Genomic DNA, 26,805 nt, shown 5'->3' with positions numbered 1-26,805 from the left:
TCTTCATCTTCAGGCCATAACACTGTTAATTACGTGTTCAAGGTGCATCCAAGTTACAAACATTTTGTATACTTCAGCTTGAACATGCAGATTTTAAGGCAAAAAAACAAAGTCTGTTACATTCTGAAACTAAAGTTAAATTTAGTGTATGAACATAAGAGTGAATTATTTCAATGGACAGCTCTGAATGCCAGTGATTGTTAGAATATGACAGAAAAAAATGTTACTGAGATAGTAATAACTAAATGAAAAGCTGATTTTTCAGACATTGATGGTTTAACAAGTTTAACATTCAAAGCCTTCTGAAAGACAAAAGGATTACAGGTCAGAGGTTTATGTGCATTTGATTAACCTATAAAAGAATGAATTATGGCTGTGGTTGTGGGTCAATAAATATGCCTTCATGAAGAAACATCGATTGCACTCTGTATAAGACTATTTGAACTTGTATTTCAATACACAAGAATATCAATCATTTAGCTTAAAACAGGCCTCAGGGATCCAATTCTTTTCTACTCTAACCTTTGGAAATGCCAATAAGATATAATGAGTAAAGTTCTCTCTTTTGGATCACTTCACAGGGTTCAAGCAACTTAATGAAAGCGCAGGTAAATTCTTTATTGCAAGAAAATATCTGAATAAACAATGGCAGCCCGCAATGGTAAAAATCAAGCAATGTTTCAGCATCAGAAAAGTGACAGTCTTTCTACAAGAAAATGTGAATGAGATATGAAAGTTTCTCAGAAAAAAATATAAAAAATGGCCATGATGAAATGAAATTACTTATTTCTATCCTTACATTTTTTGCTCATGGAATACGCTGCCCCCCCCCCTCCCCCATGAAATGAATGTTGAAGTGAATCAGAACAAGAGAACAAAAATGCAAGTTTTGAAACTGTAAACAGTCAGCAAAACCTTTAAACAACAATAAGAAATGGCAAGCATTTATAGGAATTATGAGAGTTACTGCACCATATCATACAGTTTAATATTTTATACAATGAAAGTAAAAATGATGCAAACAGATTGAGATTTTATGCAAATCTAAGTTTGAAAACTGAGTAGAAATTTCACTTTTAGTGTCATTTTTTTTTCATATTAAAGCACTATAGTATTGCAAAGTTCTGTAATGCAGAATCAGGTTACAAATGGATCACCACCCAACATTCAAAAATAACAAAAGGATTCAGGGATGTGGACAGTGAGGTCAATCACAGGGACATACAGCGTCTTCAAGCAATCTGAAATGTCTCACTAACAGAGGGGCATGCAGTCTTGATCTGAGGCACAGGTGTGACCACCACATACTTAACAAATGTGTATGCCTCATTTTATTTTTAAACAATGGCATGTATTATATTTCATGACTGGACCTCATGGGTGTACAGTTTAATGCTGGTTTTGAAAAAAAGACCTGGATGCAAGCAATTGGCCACTAATGTCATATTACAAGCTCACTGCAACAGGGACATGTGAATCTGGTACTTTACAATATCTCAAAATGCTGCCAAATCATTGTCTACTTAGGAAATGCAAAAAAGGCACCAACATTCACACTGTGATGTGCATTGCTAGTAATATAAAACTGAACAAACATGATGTCTCATAGTGACCACTTTCACAACTTCAAGTTTATCCTTTTTTGTTGTAGAAATATCCATATTGGTTGATCAAAAGCATGTTCACTGAAATGAAAGATGTCTTTCTCCTGTGTGCAACCCCATCCCTCATATCCAAAAAGGCAAGGGTCTTCTCCCAGTACCTCTGGGTTTAATATAATCAATGGCACAGCTGCTGCACCTCTGGGCAAGAATAAAACACATAAAACCCAGAAAGCAACAATTGTATCTGATAAATGCATGTTTTGTCAATTACAGTTATTGGAGCACTTGGCTATCATGCAACTTGTAGGGTACCTATCAATGAATTTATTCAAAACTGGGGAGATAGTTTTATCCAACATGTTTATAGGACATTACTGAACAGCTTTATAATCCTCACTAAACTGGAGGATCAAAAAGTTTATCTTTTGAACACAGGATGTGGATATGCTCACCTTAACTAAAAATACTTCTAACAACAAACAACTCATTATGCATTGGTTAAGTATTTGATCTGTTTACTACTGAAATAGATGTAATATTCACAATGTAGATCGCTCATCCATCAAAATAAGCTGATCTTCCTTATTACCACTAATGCAGAGAAGGTTAAACAGATAGGGAAGCACAGTGGCCTCACTCCGAACGTCATTTATCTTTATCACTGTGGAGAGTGGACTATAGTGAGTCGTACCCTGACAAAAGATGATGATGATGAATGCTGTATTTACTTGGTCATTCAGTATTTAATTTATAAAATGATTTTGAAACATAAATGCAACTTGTCCCACAAATATTATTGTCACAACTAAAATATCATGCTGCTTTTCCCGATTTCCTCCAGAGATGAACACTATCATTTGATTTGTGTTTAAAATTAATACATTACGTACTAACAGTTTTATTTCCTAAGGAGAAATGCTACAATAAAAGAAATATGATCGGACTTGTAAATGCTAAAGTACTATAACATTAAATAAAACTAAATGTGTTTATAGCGTATAAACACTATTTTAAATTCAAGTTTTGAGGTGCTACTGCTTTATACACATTTTTGTCACTGGCTATAAAAATTAAGTCTACCACTCGCACTGTGTAACACTACAGTCGGGTGGGACAGATTCGAGAATCATTTACAGGAAGTGAAACTAAAGTAGAACTTCAACTAACATTCTTCCTATTTGTTTACATTTTGGTGTTGAAATGTAATACAAGTAACCTATTTGTGTTATACAAGCAGGCGTAAATGGATAGGAGTACATTCATGTACACATACAATGGTTGCAGTTACATTAGCTACAGCTTTATGTGGCTGCAAAAAGTCTATCTTGTGATGCAACCCACCAACCTGTGAACTGAAACTAAAACAAATTTATAACCAGGCTACAATGCAGTCATAGTTACGGTTTAATCTCTATACTGTTAAAGTCACAGTTTTAGCATGTAATAACTTTAATGCTAACCACTAAACCATTGAAAATAAAAATCTGGAATTGATAGGATATATTGGGTCTATATTACCAGATTGAAACTTTAGTTACTCGAACACCTAAAGATCGATCTGGTAATATCGAAATCCAAAAACAGCGAACGGGCAATTTCATACAGGGAAAATTCCCTTGGCCATATGAAAAAAAACCCCTTTTAAACCCAAAGTGGGGATGCCCCCCCCAAACTAAATATACCAACTCAGACATCGCTCTTCACTGGACAAAAGGGCGTAATCTGCATAATGGCCAAGGGAATTCTTTCCCTGCATGAAATCGGCGCTCGCAGTTTTTGGATTTCGATATTACCAGATCGATCTTTAGGTATTCGAGTAACTAAAGTTTTGATCTGGTAATACAGACCCAGTGTATGCAGGCCAAAGTGCAAGCCAATTTTATACTAATGGTGTTGAAAGTGCAGAACTTAATAATGCCACTTCTATGATCTTAAACACAGCACAAACATCAATTCTAATCAATAAATGGCTGCAATTTTCGTGCCTCAGTTAGTCCCAAAAAGTGTATTTCAAAGTCGTATGAGAAATGTTTAATGATACTAAATGATATAGCCAGTTTGGTGTATAGTCTTCATTTAATGAATTGGTAATTTCATAATTCAAGAGCAACTTCTCATCTGCAAGAATAAACAGATGATCATTACCTATTTTCAGCTTTCCTGTGTCTAGTCAGGCTACAGACAAAAGTGGGAATAATTTTCATTTTGCTGGGACTTGCCCTTCCTCTGCAGCTTTGCAATTTTTTGAATGCATAATTCAAAACAAGACACTGTGTGGTTAGTGCAGTAAAAACATACGATTTACGCCAGGATCCATAAATCCAGGGGACTCTGCAGAAGTTAGCAGTTCTGTTACCTCAGAGCCGGTTTTTAAATGTGTAAAATTTCCCAGATACATGCTGTTTCATTATAGTCATGTCTGAGAAACCTTTACTTAGAAGGCTTTGCACACTGAACAGCAATTAAGTACAATTACTTTGATTTGTGGACAATCTTCTTTCTGTGTGTGCTGTCCTATGTTCTGCAAGTTGCTTTAATGGGATTCAGTATGACGGAGTGGGGATTTTTCTTTTTTTTTTAACCAGGAATGTAGCGTGTAGACTGAATACACAGCGTCCTGCAACAGACTGCTGCAGACAAAAGTGGGAATAATTTTTCATTTTGCTGGGACTTGCCCTTCCTCTGCAGCTTTGCAATTGTGGCATCAGTATATTAACAGAACTGGGCTGTTGTCCCCCAGAAAAAATGTACATTTTTAAAATGCTATTCGGTTTTTCAGTGTTGCCAAGTTTTATTATTTTAGGTAAATATCTTGATTAGTACAATTCATCGTAACAGAATTCAGTGTTCCTGTCTTTGTTGTGCTGTCTTGGACTCTAATTACTCAGTAAAAATTAAGCTGAAACAACATTAACCCTCATGTATTGATCACCACACATGTCATAAGCTGCGTACTAAGGACACAACTTTTCTTATGGTGGGTTGAAGGTTCTGCTCCAACTAAGGCTTAGTGACAGCAATGGCATGCTTCAGAAAATCTGCCAGATTATTGTAGTTAAAGGACAACATATTCCAAGGCCATTATCATAAAAAAAGTTGACATACAAGTTTGAAACATCTGTGACCGCAATGGGTGTTCAGCCGGGGACCTGTGTAAGATTCACAAATCTTTTCTGTCTAGGTAAAGGATGGCTAAAGCAGATCACATTTTTTTTTAGTGGAAAATAGATTCTGAAAGTGCACACTGCTAATCTTTCTTCTTCTTTCGGCTTTTTCCCGGTTAGGGGTCGCCACAGCCGATCAACTGTCCGCTCATGATTGACAGTGGAGTTTTACGGTGTCGAATTGCCAGCCCGGCGCCCAACCTTCCACAGAAGGCACACACATGCACGCACTCATTCCTAGGGCCAATTTAGAGTATCCAATCCACCTACAGCATGTCTTTGGGATGTGGGAGGAAACCGGAACACCAAGAGGAAACCCACGCGACCACAGGGAGGACATGCAGACTCCGCACAGAAGGCACCCCAGCCGAGGATTGAACTGGAGAACCTCTTGCTGTGAGGCAACAACGCTAACCGCTGCTAATAAACACTGCTAATAAAATACAATTTTCAGCTAAAGAATTTTCAAAACTTCAAACTGGGATAGCTCAAAAACTGCACAAGCTACGACGCCGAACTGCTGTATCTGCAGAGGTTAACACACACTAATGGCTTCAGAATAAGACCTTTCACAGCATTATGTGATGAAGCTAACAGCCTCTACTTCTAAGATTATAATGCCTAAGCTTGTTTATGGCTACTCCGTAAAAGAAATATTTCTGCTACACTAATGTGAAAAAAAACAAAAAACAAACAACTTTAATGTGATAACCCAGTCATCATACTTAGACAAAATATGTTGATAAAACTTTCCTTTGACAGCCTCATCCTTCTGGGTGGTTAGAAAAATCACTCCACCATGTGCGCATATCCTTTGTTGAGTCTCTTCAATGTCCAAATAAGTCAGAGTCATACTTAATTCCCAGCCATCAGTGAATATAATGTTCACTTTGGCATGAACTGCACTACTCCAGTTCAAGAGACCTCAAAATTTCCTTGCTAAGATTATCTCAAATTTTAGCATTTTCAACTACTCCAACAGACTAAAAGCCTTATCACTCTACCCACTGTTGTGCAGTCTTCTAAAGGGCACATTTTGCTCACTTTCATACGCAGAACCAGAGGCAAGCCAAACGCCTGCTCTATAGATCTAAAACAATACGGCACATTGGCTCATATCATTAAAGTGCCATGTACCTAACTCAACATATCTATTGCTGCAACAGGCTCTCCTTACATATCAAGCACAGTGTTTCCCAGGCAACCTACAAAACAAGTCTGGATAACAAGATGGGTGACCACAAAATTTAACTTGGGATACATGGGAAAAACGTCTTAATGGTGGACACTATAAATGTCTAATCAATACTGGGTGATACGGCAGAGTTTCTCAGTGGTCTCCTTGATGACAAGCTTAGTAAGTACTTACAAACCTGCAAGATGATCCAGTAGCTGACACGGTTCTGCACTAGTTAAGAGTTGCTGCCTCACTGTGCTTGACCCTTCAGTTCGAGTCCTGTCTTTGGAGGCATCTGTGTAGAGTCTGCGTGTTCTTGTTGTGTCAGCATGGGGAGGCATGAAGGTAGGTGAAAAGGCAGTATCTAAACTGCCACCCAGTCTGTTTTTGTGTGTGTGTGTGTGTGTGTGTGTGTGTGTGTGTGTGCACAAGTAAGCATCTAATGATAGACTAGTTTCCCATCCGTGAGAGTTTCTACCCTAGATTCATCCTTGCCAGTTGTCAAAACAGGCTGCAGCTTACCATTAAGAAACCCTCAAACCAGAATAATTCTGGGTGCCAGAAGTTCATACAATACATTTCTAGCTTCACTTACCCTTTTTTTGTTTTGAAGATCTTGGCCTTCAGCTAGTGTTCATACAACCCTTGCGGTCATTTGATGTTTGCCAGAATTTCTGGCACCTAGCTTGACCCCATGCATTCTAGTTCTGCAGTATCAACCTTTGCTAAACTGGCAAATACAAGTGTATTATGACAGCAGAACTTCTCCAGACAAAGGGGTGCTTATTCCACAGTACAAATTTGGGATTCTACTTCCCCATGCATGTTCCCCAATGTTTCAGCTACACAAATACTATATATTACAATTTATTGTTCTACTGTTCATGCATCTAAGGAGAAGCATTACTGAGTGACACCTAAATATACAGGATGGAAGCCTTGTTAAAACATTCTGGTTGATGAATGCTCACACTTCACTGCATTTTGATTACAAAAGCACCTCATTTTCATCAGCAACTGTAGTTTGCATTTTCGTATTCTAATACCTGTTGATCAGGGTCTTGTTTGAAACAAGTCCATTTGGGTTATATATTTCCTATTGAGTTAGCCAACAAGTCAATAAACAAATAAAACAGTCAGCTCTATCTGTCACACATCAATAACAAGCATGTTCTCAGTCTCAATATGCAACTATTTAGCTGTGCCTTTCAGATGTATGGATGGCATTTCTTGGCCTTAGGATTAACAGTAAAGATGGAAGCTTTAATGGCAAACCCTTATCTTGTTCCACGGGGGAATATTATCTCACCATCAATCTGAAATTTGTCTGAATATAGAAATTATTTTAGACTGCATAGATAAACATCACATCATTCACAATAGAGATTTCTGCTGTTGGGAGAGTTTTGGAGGTTTGCACACCAGTGACCTTACTAGAGTCAAATACTTGCCCCAACATAAAGACCATTCTGCTCTGGAACACACTTAACTTACAAGCAAGCTCTATTACTACAATCTTGGCAAAAAGAAGAGAACTGTACCTCTAACCCCTATGCATTTTCAGTGGAAAGATTTCAGAATGTTTATTTTAAATTAAACAGCAGTGAAAGCATGGCTCTGTACAGCTCCACAATAAGTCCAAGCCTCCTGCCAGAGCTTGGCCTCTTGCTTTCCAACTTTCCCTTTCTTCTCTGATGCTTGTCTATGATATGGTGCTTCAGTTGAGCTCTGCACTAACTCACCTCAATCAAAGCCACCAGAGAGCATACAGCTTAATGTGGGACCACAGTCACGGGACAGTTAACTGACTAGAATGACCACTGCAAAGAAAGAATAACATTCAAAGAATAATTAAACTTTATCAAGGCTGATATTAGAGGCAGAGCATATGGCCACCACTTAACTACAACTCCACATTCAGACAGCTATTGAAGTGTCGGAGTTGCAGAGAGAGTGTATGAGGGAGTGAGGCTGCAAAAGACATTATATATAGCTGCAATAAAATGCTTTTGTGTCAGTTTAGATGACGTAAGCCACATTCAAGCCCTTCTTTTTTCTGCAATTTGTTTTACTTGTAAAGTTTTAGAATTTACTATTTCTTTATTAATCAGTTTGCTATGAATCCTCTACAAAGGTCCTACTCCTCTTTTTTTATAGGATGTTACATTAGTGCTACGCTTAACTGCCCCTTTGGGCCATTTCAAGCTTAGTAAATTATCCCATTTGGTGCATAAAAATTAACCCCTTCTGTTGGAGTTTATACTCACTTAATCCTTTCCAAGACTTATACTTAGACAGTGAATATAAAAAGTGTACACTTCCCTGTTAAAATGCCAGGTATTTGTGATATAAAACAATGAGAACACAATAAATAATTTAAAAACTTTTCCCTCCTTTAATGTGACCTATAACTATGGTTACCATACTTTTTTGTATGTGAAAGAGGACGAAAAAAAATGTGCTGCTACCAGCACATATTATTTTGTCCTCTTAGGTTGAAGAGCAAAAAAAAAAAAAGGTCTTTACTCTTGAAGGACGAAATAAGAAGTGCTGGTAGCAGAACATTTTTTTCCTCTTTCTACTCTTAATTGAAGAGCAAAAAAAAAAGGTCCATGTTTGGGAATTTTTGATTGGCTCGTATACCGGTACGAGCCAAGCAAAAACGCGCACAGCACACCCTCTTCTGTTCAATGCAGAACATCAAGCAGTTCCGCATTGAACAGAGCTCCGCTTTTTGATTGGCTCGTATACCAGTATACGAGCCATTCAAAGACGCGCACAGCGGACCCTCTTCTGTTCGATCAGGAACATCAGGCAGTTCCGCATTTTTGACTGGCTCATATACTGGTATACGAGCCAATCAAAAAAAAAAAAAAAAACAAAGCGGAGAAAAAGCTCCAAAACAGGGATGTCTGCTTTTTGAAAATTCTGCGATTTGTCCGGGTTTTCGCAGAATTTTCAAAAACAGCCCGGACGTATGGTAACCTTACCTATAACCTCTACAATTAAATTGAAAAACAAATCTGTTAGGGGAAAAATATAAAAATGTACAATAAGCTGGTTACATAAGTGTGCACACCCTTAAACTAATACTTTGTTGAAGCACCTTTTGTAACAATGCCAAAAAGCAAGTAATCAATGATAAAAAAGCTCTTTCTCCACTAAACTCACTACCCAACAAAATAACCCCAAATTGTTCTGGAACTCTTGTTTCCTCTCTCCAAAATCCTGATACTCAAGACAACCCCTTCCCATCTCCTGACAAAGACCCTCAAGAAATTGCCCGAGCTTTCAATTCTCATTTTATTGATACTTTCCAAAAACGTAATGATTTCTCTCTACAAACTAACAAAAGTATAACTGGCAACATAAACGACAATACACTCTCTAACCACTCCCCCCACATCAAATGCAATTCCAACAAAAACCCATCCACTGCTCTATTTACATTACAACCAGTACCCACCTATCTAATTTGTAAACTGCTCTCAAAACTAAAACCATGCTCCCCTTCTTCCGATGGCCTTCCAGCTGAATACCTAAAACTTGCAGACGATTCTATAGCTCTTCCAAATAGCATTCTCATTAACCGATCAATCTCTGAATCATATGTCCCACAACTATGAAAAAACTCAAATTACTTCCCTTTACAAAGGCGGTAACACCAGTGATCTACCTAACTACCAGCCCATCTCCATACTTTCACCTCTATCTAAAATTTTAGAAAAGTGTATTCATTAGCAATTGCTTGGTTTTCAGCCAGCACACAGCACAACAGCCTTACTGTCATTTACCAACACTGTATACAAAGTTCTTGATGCAGGCCTACTAACATCAGTAATCCTACTAGACCTATCAAAAGCTTTTGATACAGTGTCCCACTCAAAACTACTTTTACAACTTGAGACCTTACACTGCTCCCCACACATGCTATCCCGGTTCCATAACTATCTACACAACAGAAAATAATCCGTTAGATGGCAAAGTAAGCAATCCGATTACCTACTCAACAACACAGGCATTCCCCAAGGGTCTGTTCTTGGGCCCTTGCTTTTTAACATATTTATTAATAATCTCCATAAAGCATCCCTGCAAAGTATACTCATTCAATACGTGGATGATTCAACAATAATTACATCCTCTAACAACATCACCTAAAGTTAACACAAAATGCATATACTTCCAAACAATCTTGGCTTAATGAAGCTCAACTGCTACTTAATCCCAGAAAATCAAAACTTTTACTCTTCACAACCAAACCTGTAACTCTAGACTTTAAAATATTCCTCAAAACAATATGGAAATTGAAAATGTAAAAACAGCCAAACTACTTGGCATCACAACTGATGACAAACTATCCTTTGAGAATCATAGATTCAACTCAATCAAAAAGACCCATTTTAAGCTTGGCAAACTCTATAGGCATAAACTCTATTTGGACAAGTCTACCAAGTTGAAACTAGATAACAGTCTACTTCTACCCTCCCCCTCCTCTATGGTTGCCCCATTTTCACTAACCTACACACATCTCTCCTGAACAAACTGTAGTCGTGCTACTATAAAATTGCCAAGTTTGTCTCCAACATGCCAGCTCGCACACATCGTTGCCTGGCCATTAAATCTATAAACTGGTTTGAGTTCTCTCATTACCTACATTACTCCCAACTTACTCTCACTCACAAACTACTAAATAATCCAAACATCTGCCCATCCCTTCAAACTATAATACACACACACACCGCTACTCGGCATCTCAGGTCCTCTAACAAACAACTCAACCATAACTGAACCCAACAAAAGAGCTGGACAATGTCTCTCTTCCCATGCCATTGCCAAATTTCGGAATGTGCTCCCTCTCTCTCTTACTCAACTAGACTCTTTAAAAACATTTAAATTTGCACTAAAAGAACACTATCTCAATAACCTTCTCTGTTCTTGTAGTGATATAATTAACCACCTTAAATATTTTGGCCATTACACACTACAAATACTTTTACTAACTTAATATACTTGCAATTTACACTATCTGTCTTCGTATCCAATCTCTCTTGCTTTCTTTATTTCTGTGGCTGAATAAATAGAATTGATTAAACAGTATTCTTACTTATGAGAATATACAAACAGAATTACTATAAATCTAAAACACTGGGTTTATTTTCTTGTATCGTATACCTCTACAATATGTATTTGTCTTGTATATCTACTTGAATTTGTATTGTGTACAAACTTTCTTGACTTTCAAAGTTAAGCTGATGTTATCTAAAAATTTCTGTGATTGTAGAGTGCTTTTCTCCCCCGGGCCTCCACTGAAAATGGGTCATTGGCCCAGTGGCCTTTCCCGGTTAACAAATGTCAATAAATCAATAAAATAAATAACACACACTACTGTCAGATACACTGCACTTCCTCAGCTGACTCAAATTTCAAAATGTCCACAACATAGCCTTTCACAGTCTCTTTTATATAGTTTCAAACGTTGTCCTTGATGAAACTTTCCTGTATTGTAGGATTCTTTGTCTACATTCTTATCTCATCCAGAGAAAATCAGTTCTCAGCAGGCTGAAATGTTTTCATTGATAGGATAGTTTGTAACTTTTTCTGCTGTTAGCCATTTCTATTTAGCATGATTATTCACTTGAATATCTGTATACATTCAATTGTTTATATGTCAACAAGCCTCTATTGCTAATGCCACTTGTTATAAAAACATTCAGAAGTATACTTTTTGTTTCACACAAGTGGATTCTGTTAAGCTTATCATCTTTGTTTACTGCATATTTATTTTCTGTACTTGCAGAAGCTGCGTTCTAAAAAAAATCACACTGCTACTATGATAGAAAGCAATTTTACCAAACCTCTGTTACTGTGAAGGAAAAACAGTTCTAAAAAATTACATATATTTTTTCTATCAAATACATGTTATCACTATGAGGGGAAACCATTTTTACTTTATATAATTCTATCAACTGGCATGGCAACTACACTGCATTTCTGCTGCACTAGCATGGCATACCTTTGTTGGTGCTGCTTTAGACAATGATGGGCAACAACCTTGTTTGCATATGCCATGAGAGTCATGCTATCTTTTTGTGTCACCATGGCTTTCAGACACTGGGTTCTGTAGCTTATGCACGTATTTGCAACTTGCTGTAATACACCTTGTACTGCATGGACACTTGTGTGTAGGTAACATACACTGCTAACACTTCTTTAGACCCGACTGGTTTCCATTGCCTGGAGTGTACAGTCCTATTCTGTCGATAAATGTCAGTGTATGATCACTTCTATCTGTTAATGTTTACTTTTTTCAGGACTGTCATCCGAGTACTGGCTTGCATGCACTCACACCACATTCTTCTTCTCCAGCCTTGTAGCTATATATGACAGGTCCCCTATCAGAGAAAGAGAGAGGACCTGTACCTGCTCCTTGTCTGTGCAACTCTTTTTAACTGTGTGTTGGTCTCTTACTTCATGCATTACTCAGTGTTTGCATAGTCTGGATAACAGTGACTATACATTGTATATTTTGGCCTGTGTGTGTCTGTATACAATTATGCTACGCTGCATCTGTGAAGGAAGCTCTTGCACACTATTTTCATCCTGTTCTGTCTGAACATTGGGGAGGGGGGTTCTCTCTATCAGAGTGGCTATACACATTGATAGTATCTTTTCATATGGTTCCTGTGATTATATCTGTGGGGTGGCATGTTCCTGATGCAAATCAATCTGCAACTGCTATGGGGCACATGGAATACGCTTATGATTCTGTCAACACACATTTTGTATGCCTGCTATTACAGCTATGATTTGCTTACTACTCACATATTTTTTAAAGTCTGCCTACATATAAATACTGTGTTTCTAGCTGCAGTGCTATATCACACAACTAGTGCTTGGAACAATACCTCTCAACCTGCAGACACTGAAAATAGGAACAAAGGCCCTTACAAGTAGATATCTCCATCTAAAAGTCAGGGCATCCAACTAAAATAAAATGTGAATACCAAATAGCACATAACTCTTCCTGCTGCAAGTAGTAATGTGGGATACTACTCAGAAATATGTTTAAAACATAAAGGAGCGACAAAATTAGGTTAAAATATAAGCACATTATCAATAAGACAGTGAAATATCTGTACGTTTTAACAACGTGTATTGCAAAAGTCTACTACAAGAGGTCATTTATTTTTGCTTCAGAAAAATGGAGGTATAAAATGTGTGCCCTTTTTCTGTAACTTACTGATGCCACTATTATGCTGGCCATGTAGTGTGGTTTTCTGTGCAGCAGATAGCTTCGGAAATCACAAGTGATGAGGGGATTCATAAAATTGAGTGGAGGAGTAAATCAAACCTGAAAATAGGGACACACCAAACAGAAATGTTCTTCCACAATAGGGACAGTTGACAGGTCTGCTGCAAACACACAAACTGAGCCACATCACACCTATTCTGATACTCCAAATAGTCTAAACTGCTATATTTTTTCAAATTATCTTAATGCAAATACTGTTTGAAATTATATACTACATTATGGCTCATGGCTGACAAGGGTTTCAAGACCATCCATTCACAAGGTCAATAAATCAAATCAATAAATAAACAAATAAATAAGATGTCCATCTTGCAAATTAAATAGCTCTCTTTCTGTATTTTCTAGTTACTTATTTGCGCATCATGCAGCTGTACAACTGTTAACTTCCCATAGTAAGGGTGCCATGTAACACTTTTTTTTTGTTAGAATCACAGTGCAATTACATTACAATTTTTAAGTGTTCCAATTAACAAATACCATTCCTTGTTCATAGGTTCAAAAGATGTTACTAGGCTATTGACCAGAGAGTCTTTAAAAGCCTAGCCATTAAATCCCAATGTAATACTAGATGAGAGACATTGTTTATACCCAAGGTTTTTCCAGCAAGGACTACCCGTATCCCGGAGAGAAGCTAGGGCAACCTCTGGCAGAAATGTATGGTTTTTCCATCCAGTGAATTCAGGAACTTTTGAGTTGAGGAAGAGTAAAATGGAAGTACAATGAACGCAGGCGAATTGGAATACTAGCCATATATTCTTGCATTGCAGTGGCATATGGCACATTAGCACACAGTTGCAAAGGAAATGTTGCTATGCTGTATGGGCCCTAGTCACTAGCTTTCATAGCATGGTTCTGATTGTTATACTTTCTGTGGCTCTAGCCCTGCTTTGTTATAACCATGCTGACTACAGTTTTGTGCTCATACACTGGCCAAATACCTTGATACACTTAATAAATGCTGCTCAGTCCCAGTACAGCCTCACTCGTAGCAACACTGTGACACACAAGCTGTATGCATCCTGCTCTTCATCTTCAGAGATCCCCTTTGAACACACTAACACATGAAACTACCAATCTAAACAAGAAATAGAGGACTATTGAAAGAAAAAAAAAAACTTCTTCTGGGCACAGCAAACAGAAGCTTATAGCCTGAATGCAATCTAAACTGAGGTACGTTTCTTTTAATGTCATTAAACAAACCACACTGCATAAGGAACAGAAAATTACATCAAGCATACCACCATAAGTGTCCACCAGAAAACATTGCCATCTTCTGACTAAATGTATTACTACGCATAACTGAAATATATTATATACACAGACACTAGTTATTACCTCTCTCTCTCTCTCTCTATATATATATATATATATATATATATATATATATATATATATATATATATATATATATATAAAAATATATATATATATGGATTCACTTCATAACACTGAAACTTCAAATACTGAAAATGACAAAACTTCATAATACTGAAGACCAAAATACTGAAAGCTCAAAATACTGAATACTCAAAACACTGAAACTCAAAATACTGAAAGCACATATTATCGTAAACTCAGCTTAAACAACATAAATCATAGCAATTTCTACCAAATATATGCAGGCAAGCCCCTGCACCCTGCTAATTATATATATCTACTCCAAGATTGCACTTAACTACACTATGCAATCTTGGGTTTATATATTTAATTAGCAGGGGTGAAGGCTTGCCCCATATATTTGGTAGAAATTGTTATGATTTATGTTGTTTAGCAGTACGCATATGTTTTCAGTATTTTGAGTTTCAGTATTTTGAGTTTTCAAGATTTTGAAGTTTCAGTATTTTGAGTTTCAGTATTTTGATATTTCAATGTTATGAAGTGAATCCATATATACACACATATATATATATATATATATATGTGTGTGTGTGTATGTGTCTAACACCCTCACTCAACAACTACTACTAAAGTCAACCCCATTTGTGACGTAAAATCTACAAACTTGTTTACTGTGAGTGACTTTTGTCATAACATCAGCAATCATTTTATCAGTTTCAAAATATGAATCAATCATGAAACAGTCATTTTTTGTTCAACCAAGTCATGAATGCAATGGTGTCTGACATCAATATGCTTGGTTTTTGCACTGATCTTTTCACTGGTGGCAAGCTTAATGCATCCCTGATTGCCTTATAGAAGACCTTATAGAAGACCATAGGCTGGGACACTGGTTCTCCAAGATCTTCAAGTAACTACCGCAACCAAAGGCCTTCTTGACTGGCATAGGCAGCAGAGATATATTCTGCAGAAGACACCACCACTGAGATCTATTTGTTACTGGACCAGGACATAGGACTGTTTCCTAATTTGAACAAGTAAACACTTATAGATATGCATGTGTTAAGGTCACCCGCCCAAGCAGAGCCCACCTATCCTGTGAGGTTCAAGTCTCCAATTGCTGACAACTTTAAATTCAGGACTTTTGTGTGTTTTAGATACCTCATAACTTTTTTTTATTGAATTCCAGTCTCCGACGTGGTTTACTTACAGGCCTGCAGAGAAGAGACATGGCTGCTGCAATGTCTGGACATGAAGTGGTTGCAATGTACAGAAGCACTCCCACTGCTTATTTGTACTGCTCATTAGATGGTAAATCTTCCTCTCCTTCCAGTTTTGGATAAGCTATGTCCAAAAGCGTGTTCACTCCTTTAGCCTCGGCCATTTTGAAATGTTAAAGAATTGAATCAATTTTTGCACTCTGGTTCAACAGAAAACTGCCATCTTCCTCACGCCATATGTTAATTCCTAGGTAGTATATGTCACCTCACCAAGATCTTTAATCTCAAAGTGCTGCTTGAGTACTGTTACTAACTTTGCAATTTTGTCATTCCTTTTGTAAGCTATAAGCAAGTCATCCACATTCACTAACAGATGCATCCATTTAGCATCTATACATTTAGAGTATACGTATGAATCCTTCATCTAGAAGAACTTGGTTTACTTTTGACTTCCACATTCCAGCTGCTTGTTTTAAGACCATACAGGGATTTTCTTCACTTTGCAAACAAGATGCTCTTTGGCACTTTTCACATATCCTTCTGGCTGTAACATGTATATTTCCTCTTCTATACCTCCATTAAGAAAACCTGTCTTGATATTGTGATGTTTCACAATCATTTTCTGTACAGCCGCCACTTTCATCAGTGTTCTGAAAGTACTTTGGCAACTGGAGCAAAAGTAGCATCATAGTCTTCACCAAATGTTTGTGAGTATCCTTTTGCAACAAACCTTGCCTTGTACCTATGGACTTTTCCTTCAGAGCCATATTTCATTTTAAAAGCCCATTTACATATGATTACACTTTTACCTTGAGGTAGCTCTGAAAGTGTCCTTGGAGTTCACTGAATTATGTCATCTCTTCATCAGCAGCTCTAATCCACATTTGCTTCTCATGTGGTGGCAGTTTTTGCATCTCTTCCCATGAATCCAGCTCAGCCTGAACTGCTGTGCGAGCCATATAAGACAAACATTTAGGAGGAACACCTTTATTGCTTCTTGCTGATTTCCCTGAAGTCATTTGTGGTCCAGCGTCGTCTTTATCGGCTTTTGAATTTTCTGCAATAATTTCTATTCCTGTGTAGCTTTGTTGTGACACGGATATGGATTTTTCCTCAGACTGAACAGTTTGTCAGTTCCTGAAACTTTGAACACACAGAACTTTCATCAACATTCACAATTCTCCTGACTGCTACATTGTTTGTGCCTGGATGAAGAAAATCTGTATCTTTTTTGAGAATCTCTGTAACCCACAAGTACACCTTCCTTTACACAAGGATCCCATTTTGTATGTTTTTCCTTTGGAATGGGCACATAGGTTTTACTTCCAAAAATTGTGATGCATCTCAAATCTGGTTTCTTTCTGTCCCACAGTTCATATGGAGTTGTCTCGGTTGCTTTTTCTGGCAAGCAATTTTGGGGATAACATGCAGTCAGCCTCTCCCCAGTATGTGGCTGGCATATCAGCATCAAAAAGCATGCTCCTTCCACTCTCACAGAGAATCCGATTCACTCTACATAACTCCATGTTTTCTGAGAATGGCTTGTGTTGTACCACTTGTATATTCGGACCTGTTGTCTGTACGTAGCACTCTGGGCATTGTGCCAAATTTATTACATACTTGAGCACTGGCACTTCATCCTTGTTGTGCAACAGGTACAATGTGGTGTACCTGGAGTACTGGCACTTCATCCTTGTTGTGCAACAGGTACAATGTGGTGTACCTGGAGTAATAATCAATGAAACTAAGTATATATCTCTTCTTTCCTGGAGTCACGTTTTTCATTGGATTACAAAGATCTGAATGAATCAAGTCCAGAGGTTGTGGAGTTCTGCTTTGGAAAAGGCTTTCTCGTCATTTTTCCCTTAATGCAGCAGGTACATTTTCATTATTTGGTCACACTGGCTAATTTTGACATCACTTGCATAGTTACCCTCAACTATTTTATTGTGTCAGGACTTCTGTGCCCAAGACATCTCTGCCGAGTGTGAATGCAGTTTGAATGTCTGTCTTTGGTTGTATTAACCATTTCACTGCAGTTTAGCTGATACAGTTCATCTGTGACTTTGGCCTTTGTGAGTAAGCAATCCCCCTTTGTGATGACAACTGTCACCTTCCAAAGCCACTATTTTTTCTTGGTCTGTACGCTTCTTCACAGACAACAAGTTACTTTCAAGATCAGGTAATAAGTTACTTTTAAGATCAGGCACATACAGAACATTTCTCACGTGTATCTTTCTGGCAACATTCTAAGAGACAGGAAAGTAAATAAAACAGACTCCTGACTTTACCTGTCCATTAGCTGTGGTGATTTTTTTTTGTTTTGCTTTGATCGAATTGACTGAAGAATTTCTGTCACTGGTAATGTGACTGGTAGCTCCTGAGTTAACACACTATGCCTGCACAGATGATGCACCACATCTGGACTCAAATGGCTAATCAAGGTCTGAAGTGACATCTGTTTCTTCCTTGACATTCTTAGCTTGTGATTCAGCTTGTCTTTGCTTCTAACTTTCCAGATTCTGCAATCTGCCTTTAAGTGTCCTGTTTTTTTACACACAAAGCATTTACATGTTTCTAGCTACACATTACTGTTTTTATTTCCATTTTTCATCTTTAAAACAGCCTCTGTACTGGACATACTTTCACTGTTTATGCTTTCTGTCTTGCACTTGTATGCATCCACAAGCTTGTGTTTAACATATTCTAATGTCAGTTCAACATCTGGACGTGTATCAAGTGCTGTAACAAGTGTCTCATAACTGTCAGGTAGACCGCTAAGTAATACTGCTGCAATGTGCAAGTCTTTTATATCCTCCCCAATACCTCTCAGCTTTCCAACCATTTCTAAGGTATGTCTTACATAATCCTGCATATCCCAGTCTTTCATTAGCTTGGTCTGATATAGTTTTCTAAGTAAATATTTTATTGCTGAGATTAGCTCTTTCATGTACTTTTTGCAGTTCCTCCCACATTTCTTTAGCAGTTTCACAGTTGCATATATGTACAATCAGATCATCATCTGTGCAAAGGGAGATTGTGCTATGAGCTTTTTGATCCTTTTCCATCCATTCAACCATGGGTTCTGCTGGTCTGAATTCATTTCCACATTTCCAGGTACCTTCTCTTAATAGAAGCATCCTCAACTTGAATTTCCAAGACTGGTAGTTCTGGTTCATCAAAATTTGTCAAATTCGCCACTGAAAGCTTTCCTGATGAAGTATTGGTAGCCATCTTTAACACTTTTCTCCTTACTTTATGTACTGGTGTACCTTATACTTATTTGCTTTAGCTGGTTGTATCTGGGTACTAGGGTGTCTAGTTGTCTGGGCCCATAACCTGATAGAAAAATATCTTATGGGCACAGCAAATAGAGGCTTACAGGCTGAATATAGTCTAAACTGAGAAATGGTTATTTCTTTTAATGTCATGAAACACACTGCACAAGGAACAGGAAATCACATCAAGCATGGTTCCATAAATGCCCACCAGAAAACACTACCATCTTGTGGCTAAACAGATTACACACAACTGAAATATATTATACACACACATAGCAGTTGTGGCTACATATATGTCTAACAGTAACAATTTGAGGCCAATGCATATTGTGAGGACACTGTGCATTGTGGGAAGATGCAGCACACATGGCTAAAAAATCAAGAAGCCACTACTACGGTTTCAATGTCATGCCATTATGCATAAAAAGCGTATTATGAATATCATTCAGTTGAAATGATGGACGCAGGTACTGCCTCAAAGGTCAACATATGCTGAAAAACATGCAACTTTTGACAGATCACCCTTTGGTCATTCTGAACCAAAAACCAGTCTGAAAAAACTTCAATCACACCACAAAACAGTCACCGAGATACAGTTCTTAAAAAGTTTTGTAGAATAAAAGAGATCATATGTGAATGCTTATTTCAACTATAAAATGCTTAAGAATTTATTTTAGTAAGTATGTTTTTGGATTTACACACACACAAGACTTGTATGTTGTGTTTTTCTCTTTCCAATTACTTTGTTGGCATTAAATGGAGAAAACAGTGATAAAAGAATACCAGTCAAGGCATTTTCCATCTTAAACTAGTACAGCAGAGCATAACAGCTGTCTCCACTCTTTAATATTGTTATTACACTTACTGCAAACCATACCGAATTGTATGAATATGAGAAACTTATTTGAAATCAATCACTTTAAGTTGTAAAGTCCTTGCTGACTTAGTAACTGCAAGCTGGTATATAGTCACTGAAGTGTTGAGCACTTATTAACGATGTTACAGAAGCACAAAATGAAGTTAACAAATGCCCATTCGGGCAGTGCAGTCCCGTATAACAAACACACATGCCATTTCATGCACTTTCATTTATTCACATACTGTACCTGTTTCCTGGTTCGCGTCTTCCCTGTTCTTAGCTTGATATATCTGGCTATTAATTCATTTCTGCCTAGAAAAACAAAAGGAAAAACAGGTTAGATTTAAGTAACAACTATGTATCTCTCACAATTAATACTAATATTTTGGCAGACTACTATAATAATCATATAGATGAAGACCTCTGGTTAAACGGAATACTCCTATGATAGTTATTTTACACACTAGAGTTTTACGGAGAACACAAAACTATCTTCACAAAGGGTAGTGTTACTGTGTTTATCTGTATAAAGAAGGGTCCCACTCTCTCTGCTCATCTGAAAAATGTAACAAGTTATGCACCACATTAAACTAAACTACTGCATTGGGGATAGCTTTAAATAGTGATGAAAAAAGCATTTGATATTTCCACAACATTATAAAAATACAACACACATTTCCTCACTTTGTGCAGTTTAGTTAGTAAACAGAATGACTGTGTTCAAAAATCCAGTAGAATTTATGTATTCTGCTATGGAATTCATTACAGTCCCCGGGATTCATGAAACTTGCGCCAGGCGGAGGCGTAGCGTAGGCAGTATAATGCCAAACATGGCCGCCGAGCGATTCAGTTACGATCCAATTCCACGTGCACTACCGGCGTACGCCAGATCTGCGCAGCCCTCGGCTTAGATATGCTAATCACCCCATGCGCAGTGCCGCACCATGCAAATGAAGGTACATAGCGATTCATGAAATGGTGCAGGCGTAGCGTAAGCCCACAGAAATGTAAACCAAAAAAACACGGTTTACATTTTCCAAACAGAACATCGGAGCTATGAAAGTGGACCAGACTCATGTATTACAAAGTTAACATATGCTAATGGCTAAATATACAGACAATGGCATAAGAAAAGATGCACAACACCTAAAAAACAACATTTAATGTCATGTCCACAGTAACGCAAAGTACAACCGCAGGGCATGTGTGCGCAAACGGGAACACAAAGAAAATGTATACAAATGTCATAAAATCGCAATGCAATACAAATCATGATTTCACCATAATACTCAATGGTATGCATGGTACACCACAACCAAGCTGCAAGGGTTGCTAAGGGTCTGTGACAGTGTTTGGCGCGGTAACTAGGCATTAGTAGTCAATGCCATGCAAATGAGGCAGGTAACTGTGAATCGCAAACATCCCGCCAGACTAAGGATGTACCATACGGCTCAGCGCTACAACACTGAGGAGTGGCTTACAGGTATGCATGACATCAGCAGTGGGGTGTGCCACCGTAGCTGTAAGCACATTGGAGCAATGCAAATCTGACCTGGCCATTGCTAAGCAAAGCTGCAGGACAGGTGTGGGGAGGTAGGTATAGCATCGTTTAGCTGAGAGCACATATGGTGCCTGAAAGTGCATGTGTACAGGGAGGAAAAAGTGTCCGAAACGCAGTAAGCAGATGCACGCACCGTGCACCACAGCTCAAACAGGAAGGTCAGGGGAAGAAAATAAGGAAATGCCGCAGTAGGGTAATTGTGAGTACAACTGAGCAATTAACACCTATTAACTCACAGCAGGCAATCGATGGAGCTGACAAGTCTGCTCGCAGAAACCTGCAAAACAGGATAGGGGAGGTGTCAGATTGCAAAGAAAAAACAACTGTCATAGCAGAGCAAAGCAAACCTGCAGTAGACCGGCCATAGAACACATTACGCAAGATAAGCCAGGTGTAGGAAAGTACAAATGAAAGCAGGCTGCTGGATGCATGCCCGAAAATGGGAGGTGAAACGTTAAGAAATGTAAAGGGAAGGGCAAGAGGTAATCCACAGCAGCCAAATGTAATTCAACACCAAAGGCACCACAATAGTCGTTCCTGTAGTAAAACACATAAGATACCCTGTAGCTACGATCGTACATACACACCCTATGACATCATCGGTGTTCACAGCACAATAGTATAAAGTGTGAAAGCACCCCACACACACCAGTGTATTCCCAAACACTGCACCATAGGTGTAAACATACGGGGAACTTTTACAATGCACATGTTTGGAGCTGCCATAGCTGTGATTCATCACCATGTGTTAGAGACTGACGGTGTTGTGGAGGATGATGCTGACAACCACCGCATGCCCCGGAGGAGGAGAAGAGTGTTCAGACCAAGGGTAACCTATCAAGGGCTACATGATCTGGAGATAGTAGAGCATTACAGGGTGGGCAGGGACATCTTACAGCAAATAGATGAGATGTGCCGGCCACGCCTGAGATCCAGAAATAATAGAGGGAACCCATCCCAGTGGACACGAAGGTATGTGTAAGCTTGCGAATACTAGCCACAGGTACCTTTCAAAGGCCAACTGGAGATATAATGGGGATCTCACAGGCATCAGCATCCAGGGTACTACACCAGTTCCTGGATGCCATGTTACCACATGCCAATGAGCATATATACTTCCCCAGAACTCAGAAGGAGTTGGTCAGCAATATGCATCTCTTCCACCATGTGGCACACTACCCGGAGGTACTGGGTGCGATAGACTGCACGCACATACATATCAAGTCACCACCCGGTGAGCATGGTAGGCGCTACATAAACAGCAAGGAATACCACTCCATCAACTGCCAGGTCGTGTGCAATGCCCAGGCCATTATCATAAATGTGTGTGCTGGCAGCCCTGGAAGCTATCATGACTCCCACATCTGGCATGTCTCACAGCTGTATCAGGTATTTGTCAGGGGGACATCCCCCATGGCCATCTTGTGGGGGATTTCTGGCTATGCACTGGAGCCGTGGATGATGACTCCCATCAAAACTGCACACACACCCATGCAGGAACGCCATAATGAGGCACACGCACAAACCAGAATCATCATAGAGTGTGTGTTCGGGATGCTGAAATCACGGTTCCGTTGCTTGGACATATCTGGTGGAGCCTTGCAGTACTCTCCAAGCACGTGTGCCCACATCCTCATAGTATGTGCCATGCTACATAATATGATCCTGCGGAAACAGCTGCAGCAGGGACAAAATGGTGAAGGCCCTCACAGCCCACCGCAATTACCAAGGCCATCACAGGCACAGAGGGATTCAGACCACGAACACCCTGTGCCAGCCCCAGTAGGCAGACAGAGGCATGCCCAATATGCCTATGCCTTGGCAAAGAGGGAATGCATAGCACATACTCTGACAGTGTAGGCCCCTACGGACTGACACACCTCTCCACCTGCACACACAGTAAAATGGATGGCACACACACACGACCACCTGTAAATTGTAATGTATAGGTGGCCTACTGTGTGAATCCTACATAGGCAGCCCTCAACCATTGTACACACAACAGCTATTGGAACAAGGAATGACAACACCTGAACAGTACACGCACCTATCAGCATATGTTGGTACTGTGTGTATAGGTTCCTAGGTACATCGGTAGTACATGCCCGATTGTCAGAGGCCATTCATCAATCGAGGCAAACAGTGTCTGCTGTCGTCACCACATCGAGTAACCAACTGTCGCTCAGTGGAGCAGAGCCAATTGCGGGATCCATGTGTGTAATCACTGTTCCCCACACACTCTGCATGGATTCCCTGGTGCGTTAATGAGGGGCTCCATATAATGTAATCATGGATGTAGTGGCAAAGCATGGGGTGTACCCATGACAGGTATCTGTCACCCCAGCATGCTCTACCTACGGTTGTGTGAAGGTGTAGCACATTATAGTGTGTGTAGCTGACTGTGACATACATACCCAACGCTGGAGCACATCCATTAAACATCACTTGGACATACCATTAATACGTCTCATCCATATGTAAACTAACTGAGTTACCCATTTGATCGCAGTACTGAGTAACAGTCATAGTACAGTCCACATACAAAACACCATAACACGTGCACAAATCCCAGATGCCCAAGTGGTAAATGCAGCGACTGTCATGCATGTTCCCGGTCCCACATCCTGCAAGGGATGTAACATAATCCCGAAGGCACGAATAATGCATGTTGGATGCAGGTCATCAGATCATGTTTAGCACATGGTAGCGGGAATATGCGTTGCCCAGTGCTGGTAAGCATCGTTTAAATATGACTATACGGATATGCGCGAAACAGGGCTAAGCTTCTTTGAATATCATGCAGATCACGGTCAGTGATGTCCAGAACAGGTGAAACCAGCATTATTCACCCCTGTACTAATAGTGCCTACTCTGAAGGGTAAAATGACCACTGCCAGGAGTAGTACACGCAATCATGTACACAATCACCTAACACTAAGCTACCCAAGTTGTACAAACGACAGGTGTGTAATGTGACAGGTTCAAACACAAATGTGCGAGCCCAGGTAACAGTATACGCTGACATGTACACAATGAAAGGTGTATTCTGCCTGTCACTCTCTCTGTTTTATTTATATATATATATATATATATATATATATATATATATATATACACATATACATAATAGAGATAGAAAGGGTGACAGAGAGATATATGTTGATATATACAGATTCACCTATATCCGCAAATATGTAGATAGGTCAATGACATGTACACAACCATGGAGGTACAAATAAATAGGATACTGCCAACTATGGAATGTGTCACATACCAACACGCGTAATCACGATGCTGAAAGACTGAAAGAACAATGTACCGGAACACTAGAACTGCGTGTAATATTATCACAATATTAAGGGACATTTAGTTATCACTGCCGGTGTTGCGGTCCACGTAGGTACTGTGTTCAACTGTGTCTGCGATTGCTGTAGGCTGTGTATGTGTGTGTTGAGGATGCCGTGTGCGTTTCCGTGTGACTGTAATATGTGTGTGTGTGTGTGTGTGTGTTTGCATCGTGTGTCTGTTAGTGCTAACTCGGAGGTAGATCATTACGGTAGGTGTGGTTATAGCTGGCCGTAGGCATACGGTTACCACCTGTCCCACTTTAAGAGGGACAGCCCCTCCCTGGACAGTTGTGTCCTGACAAAAAATATTAAAAAGGGCAAATGTCCGAGATTGTAGGACATAATTATGTCCCATATATTATGCAATAGTTGCATTAAATAGTTATGCCTGTATCTAAAAAACGCAAATGTTACATGAAACATAAGTAGCTAAAGTGCTACAAGAATAAGTATGTATTCAGGATAAAAGTATGTGCTAACCTGTGTACTGACCATGGGTATGTGTCGGCCTGTAAACACCGATGTGTGTCCTGCAAATGTCCTACTATGGCCATTTGAAAAGATGGCAACCCATGCCAAAGAGGTTCAGTCACCAACACAACTGCAATGAGTGCAAATATCTGTGACAGAAATACACGGGACAGCTGTCATTTAGTAACATTCCTTTACATATCGCTGTATTTCCGGAGGTATGGAAGTATTACCCTCACCTGCATACTATATAGAAACTAATTAACAACGGCTCAATGTATAAGCCCGTAACAACCATAGTTTCAGTCTACTAACTGACAGGTCTTCAATTAGGGAAGGAGCCCACACACATATATGGAATAAGTAGAAATGCAGTCCCCACAAACCTGTATATGCTATGTACACCCAGCTACATCTCCCACACACGAAACAATATCAATACAGACTGTAATAACAACATAAACATCCACTCACTCAATTACATCTGCAGAAGCGTTAACATACCTTGTGAGACACACATTTGTAAAGGCGCCATGTGAAATCGTAGCTGTTGTATAATGGAACAGATGGCGATGTTACAGGTTTTGTTTGCAAAAGTCCCTTATCAGACGGTTTAGATGACAGGTACACTCACTTGTAGAACCACATACTCTAGCCGTCACACACAATCCACAGGGGACATGAATCCAAAATATCCGTGTCTCTACAAATAGCAGTTGCAATTCCACATAACAAAACACATACAGGCCGCCTCCCCAAAGGTAGGGCAAAAGGGCAACGCCCAAGTAGAGAATTCAATTATACCCCACTGTTGCCGCGTAATTGGTGAATGGAGTAGCTGCACAGCTGATGTGCATGTAATAATTTACTCAGGAACACCAATTGGCAGCAAGAAACCACATGTTACAGGTATCGACGTATATAAGGATGACTTGCCAGACATTCAAACCGTACGCTCATACCACATTAACGTTTAGACAGTCAAGGTGTAAGAGAGATATTTACGAAAGTTCGGAATGCTAACAAGGTATGTAGAACACTCAGTATGTTATTGTATGTATAGCCTGTTTTGTATTAATTAGAAGTGTCCACAATGCATAAAGTGGGAAAAGGTATTATGTAGTGATGTCTTGCTGAGCATAGTAACGCTTGTAGAAATTGTGTGTCCTGCTGTGGGCCACAAGGTAAACATCACAGACACCACAAGGGATGCAACATGAGGGCTTTAAACAGAACAATTCCACACCACCCGCCGTCAGTGGTAGAGTATGTCCAACAAGTACGTGCCATAGGAGGGGATAGTATATGTTGATATACTGTCACAGTAGGCATGTGTATGGGAAAATAACGACAATAACATGCCTAAGGTGGTCTTGTTGTGCAAGTATGCTTTGAATTATGGGATATGTAAAATATGTGTAATGTACAGTATTGTAGGTAGATATGTCAGATATTCTACACAGCATAACAG

The 26,805-nt window shown here is 39.1% G+C and overlaps 1 protein-coding gene across 5 annotated transcripts in view; it reads right to left on the bottom strand.

Annotated features, from left to right (window-relative positions):
- The window catches only part of TEAD1 (TEA domain transcription factor 1), a 1,209,838-nt gene that overhangs the window by 339,688 nt on the left and 843,345 nt on the right, over positions 1 to 26,805 (bottom strand). For all 5 annotated transcript variants that reach the window (XM_044058987.1, XM_044058991.1, XM_044058986.1 and 2 more), the window contains one exon: positions 20,203 to 20,267. In XM_044058987.1, the coding sequence (XP_043914922.1) occupies positions 20,203 to 20,267 (65 nt within the window). The remainder of the gene's footprint in view (positions 1 to 20,202; positions 20,268 to 26,805) is intronic.

Source organism: Protopterus annectens, chromosome 17.part0 (assembly GCF_019279795.1).
Source record: "Protopterus annectens isolate FY-2018-M chromosome 17.part0, PAN1.0, whole genome shotgun sequence".
Taxonomy (NCBI): Eukaryota; Metazoa; Chordata; order Ceratodontiformes; family Protopteridae; genus Protopterus; species Protopterus annectens.
The sequence above is the reverse complement of the archived record's forward strand: the minus strand, read 5'-3'. Positions and strand labels throughout refer to the sequence as shown.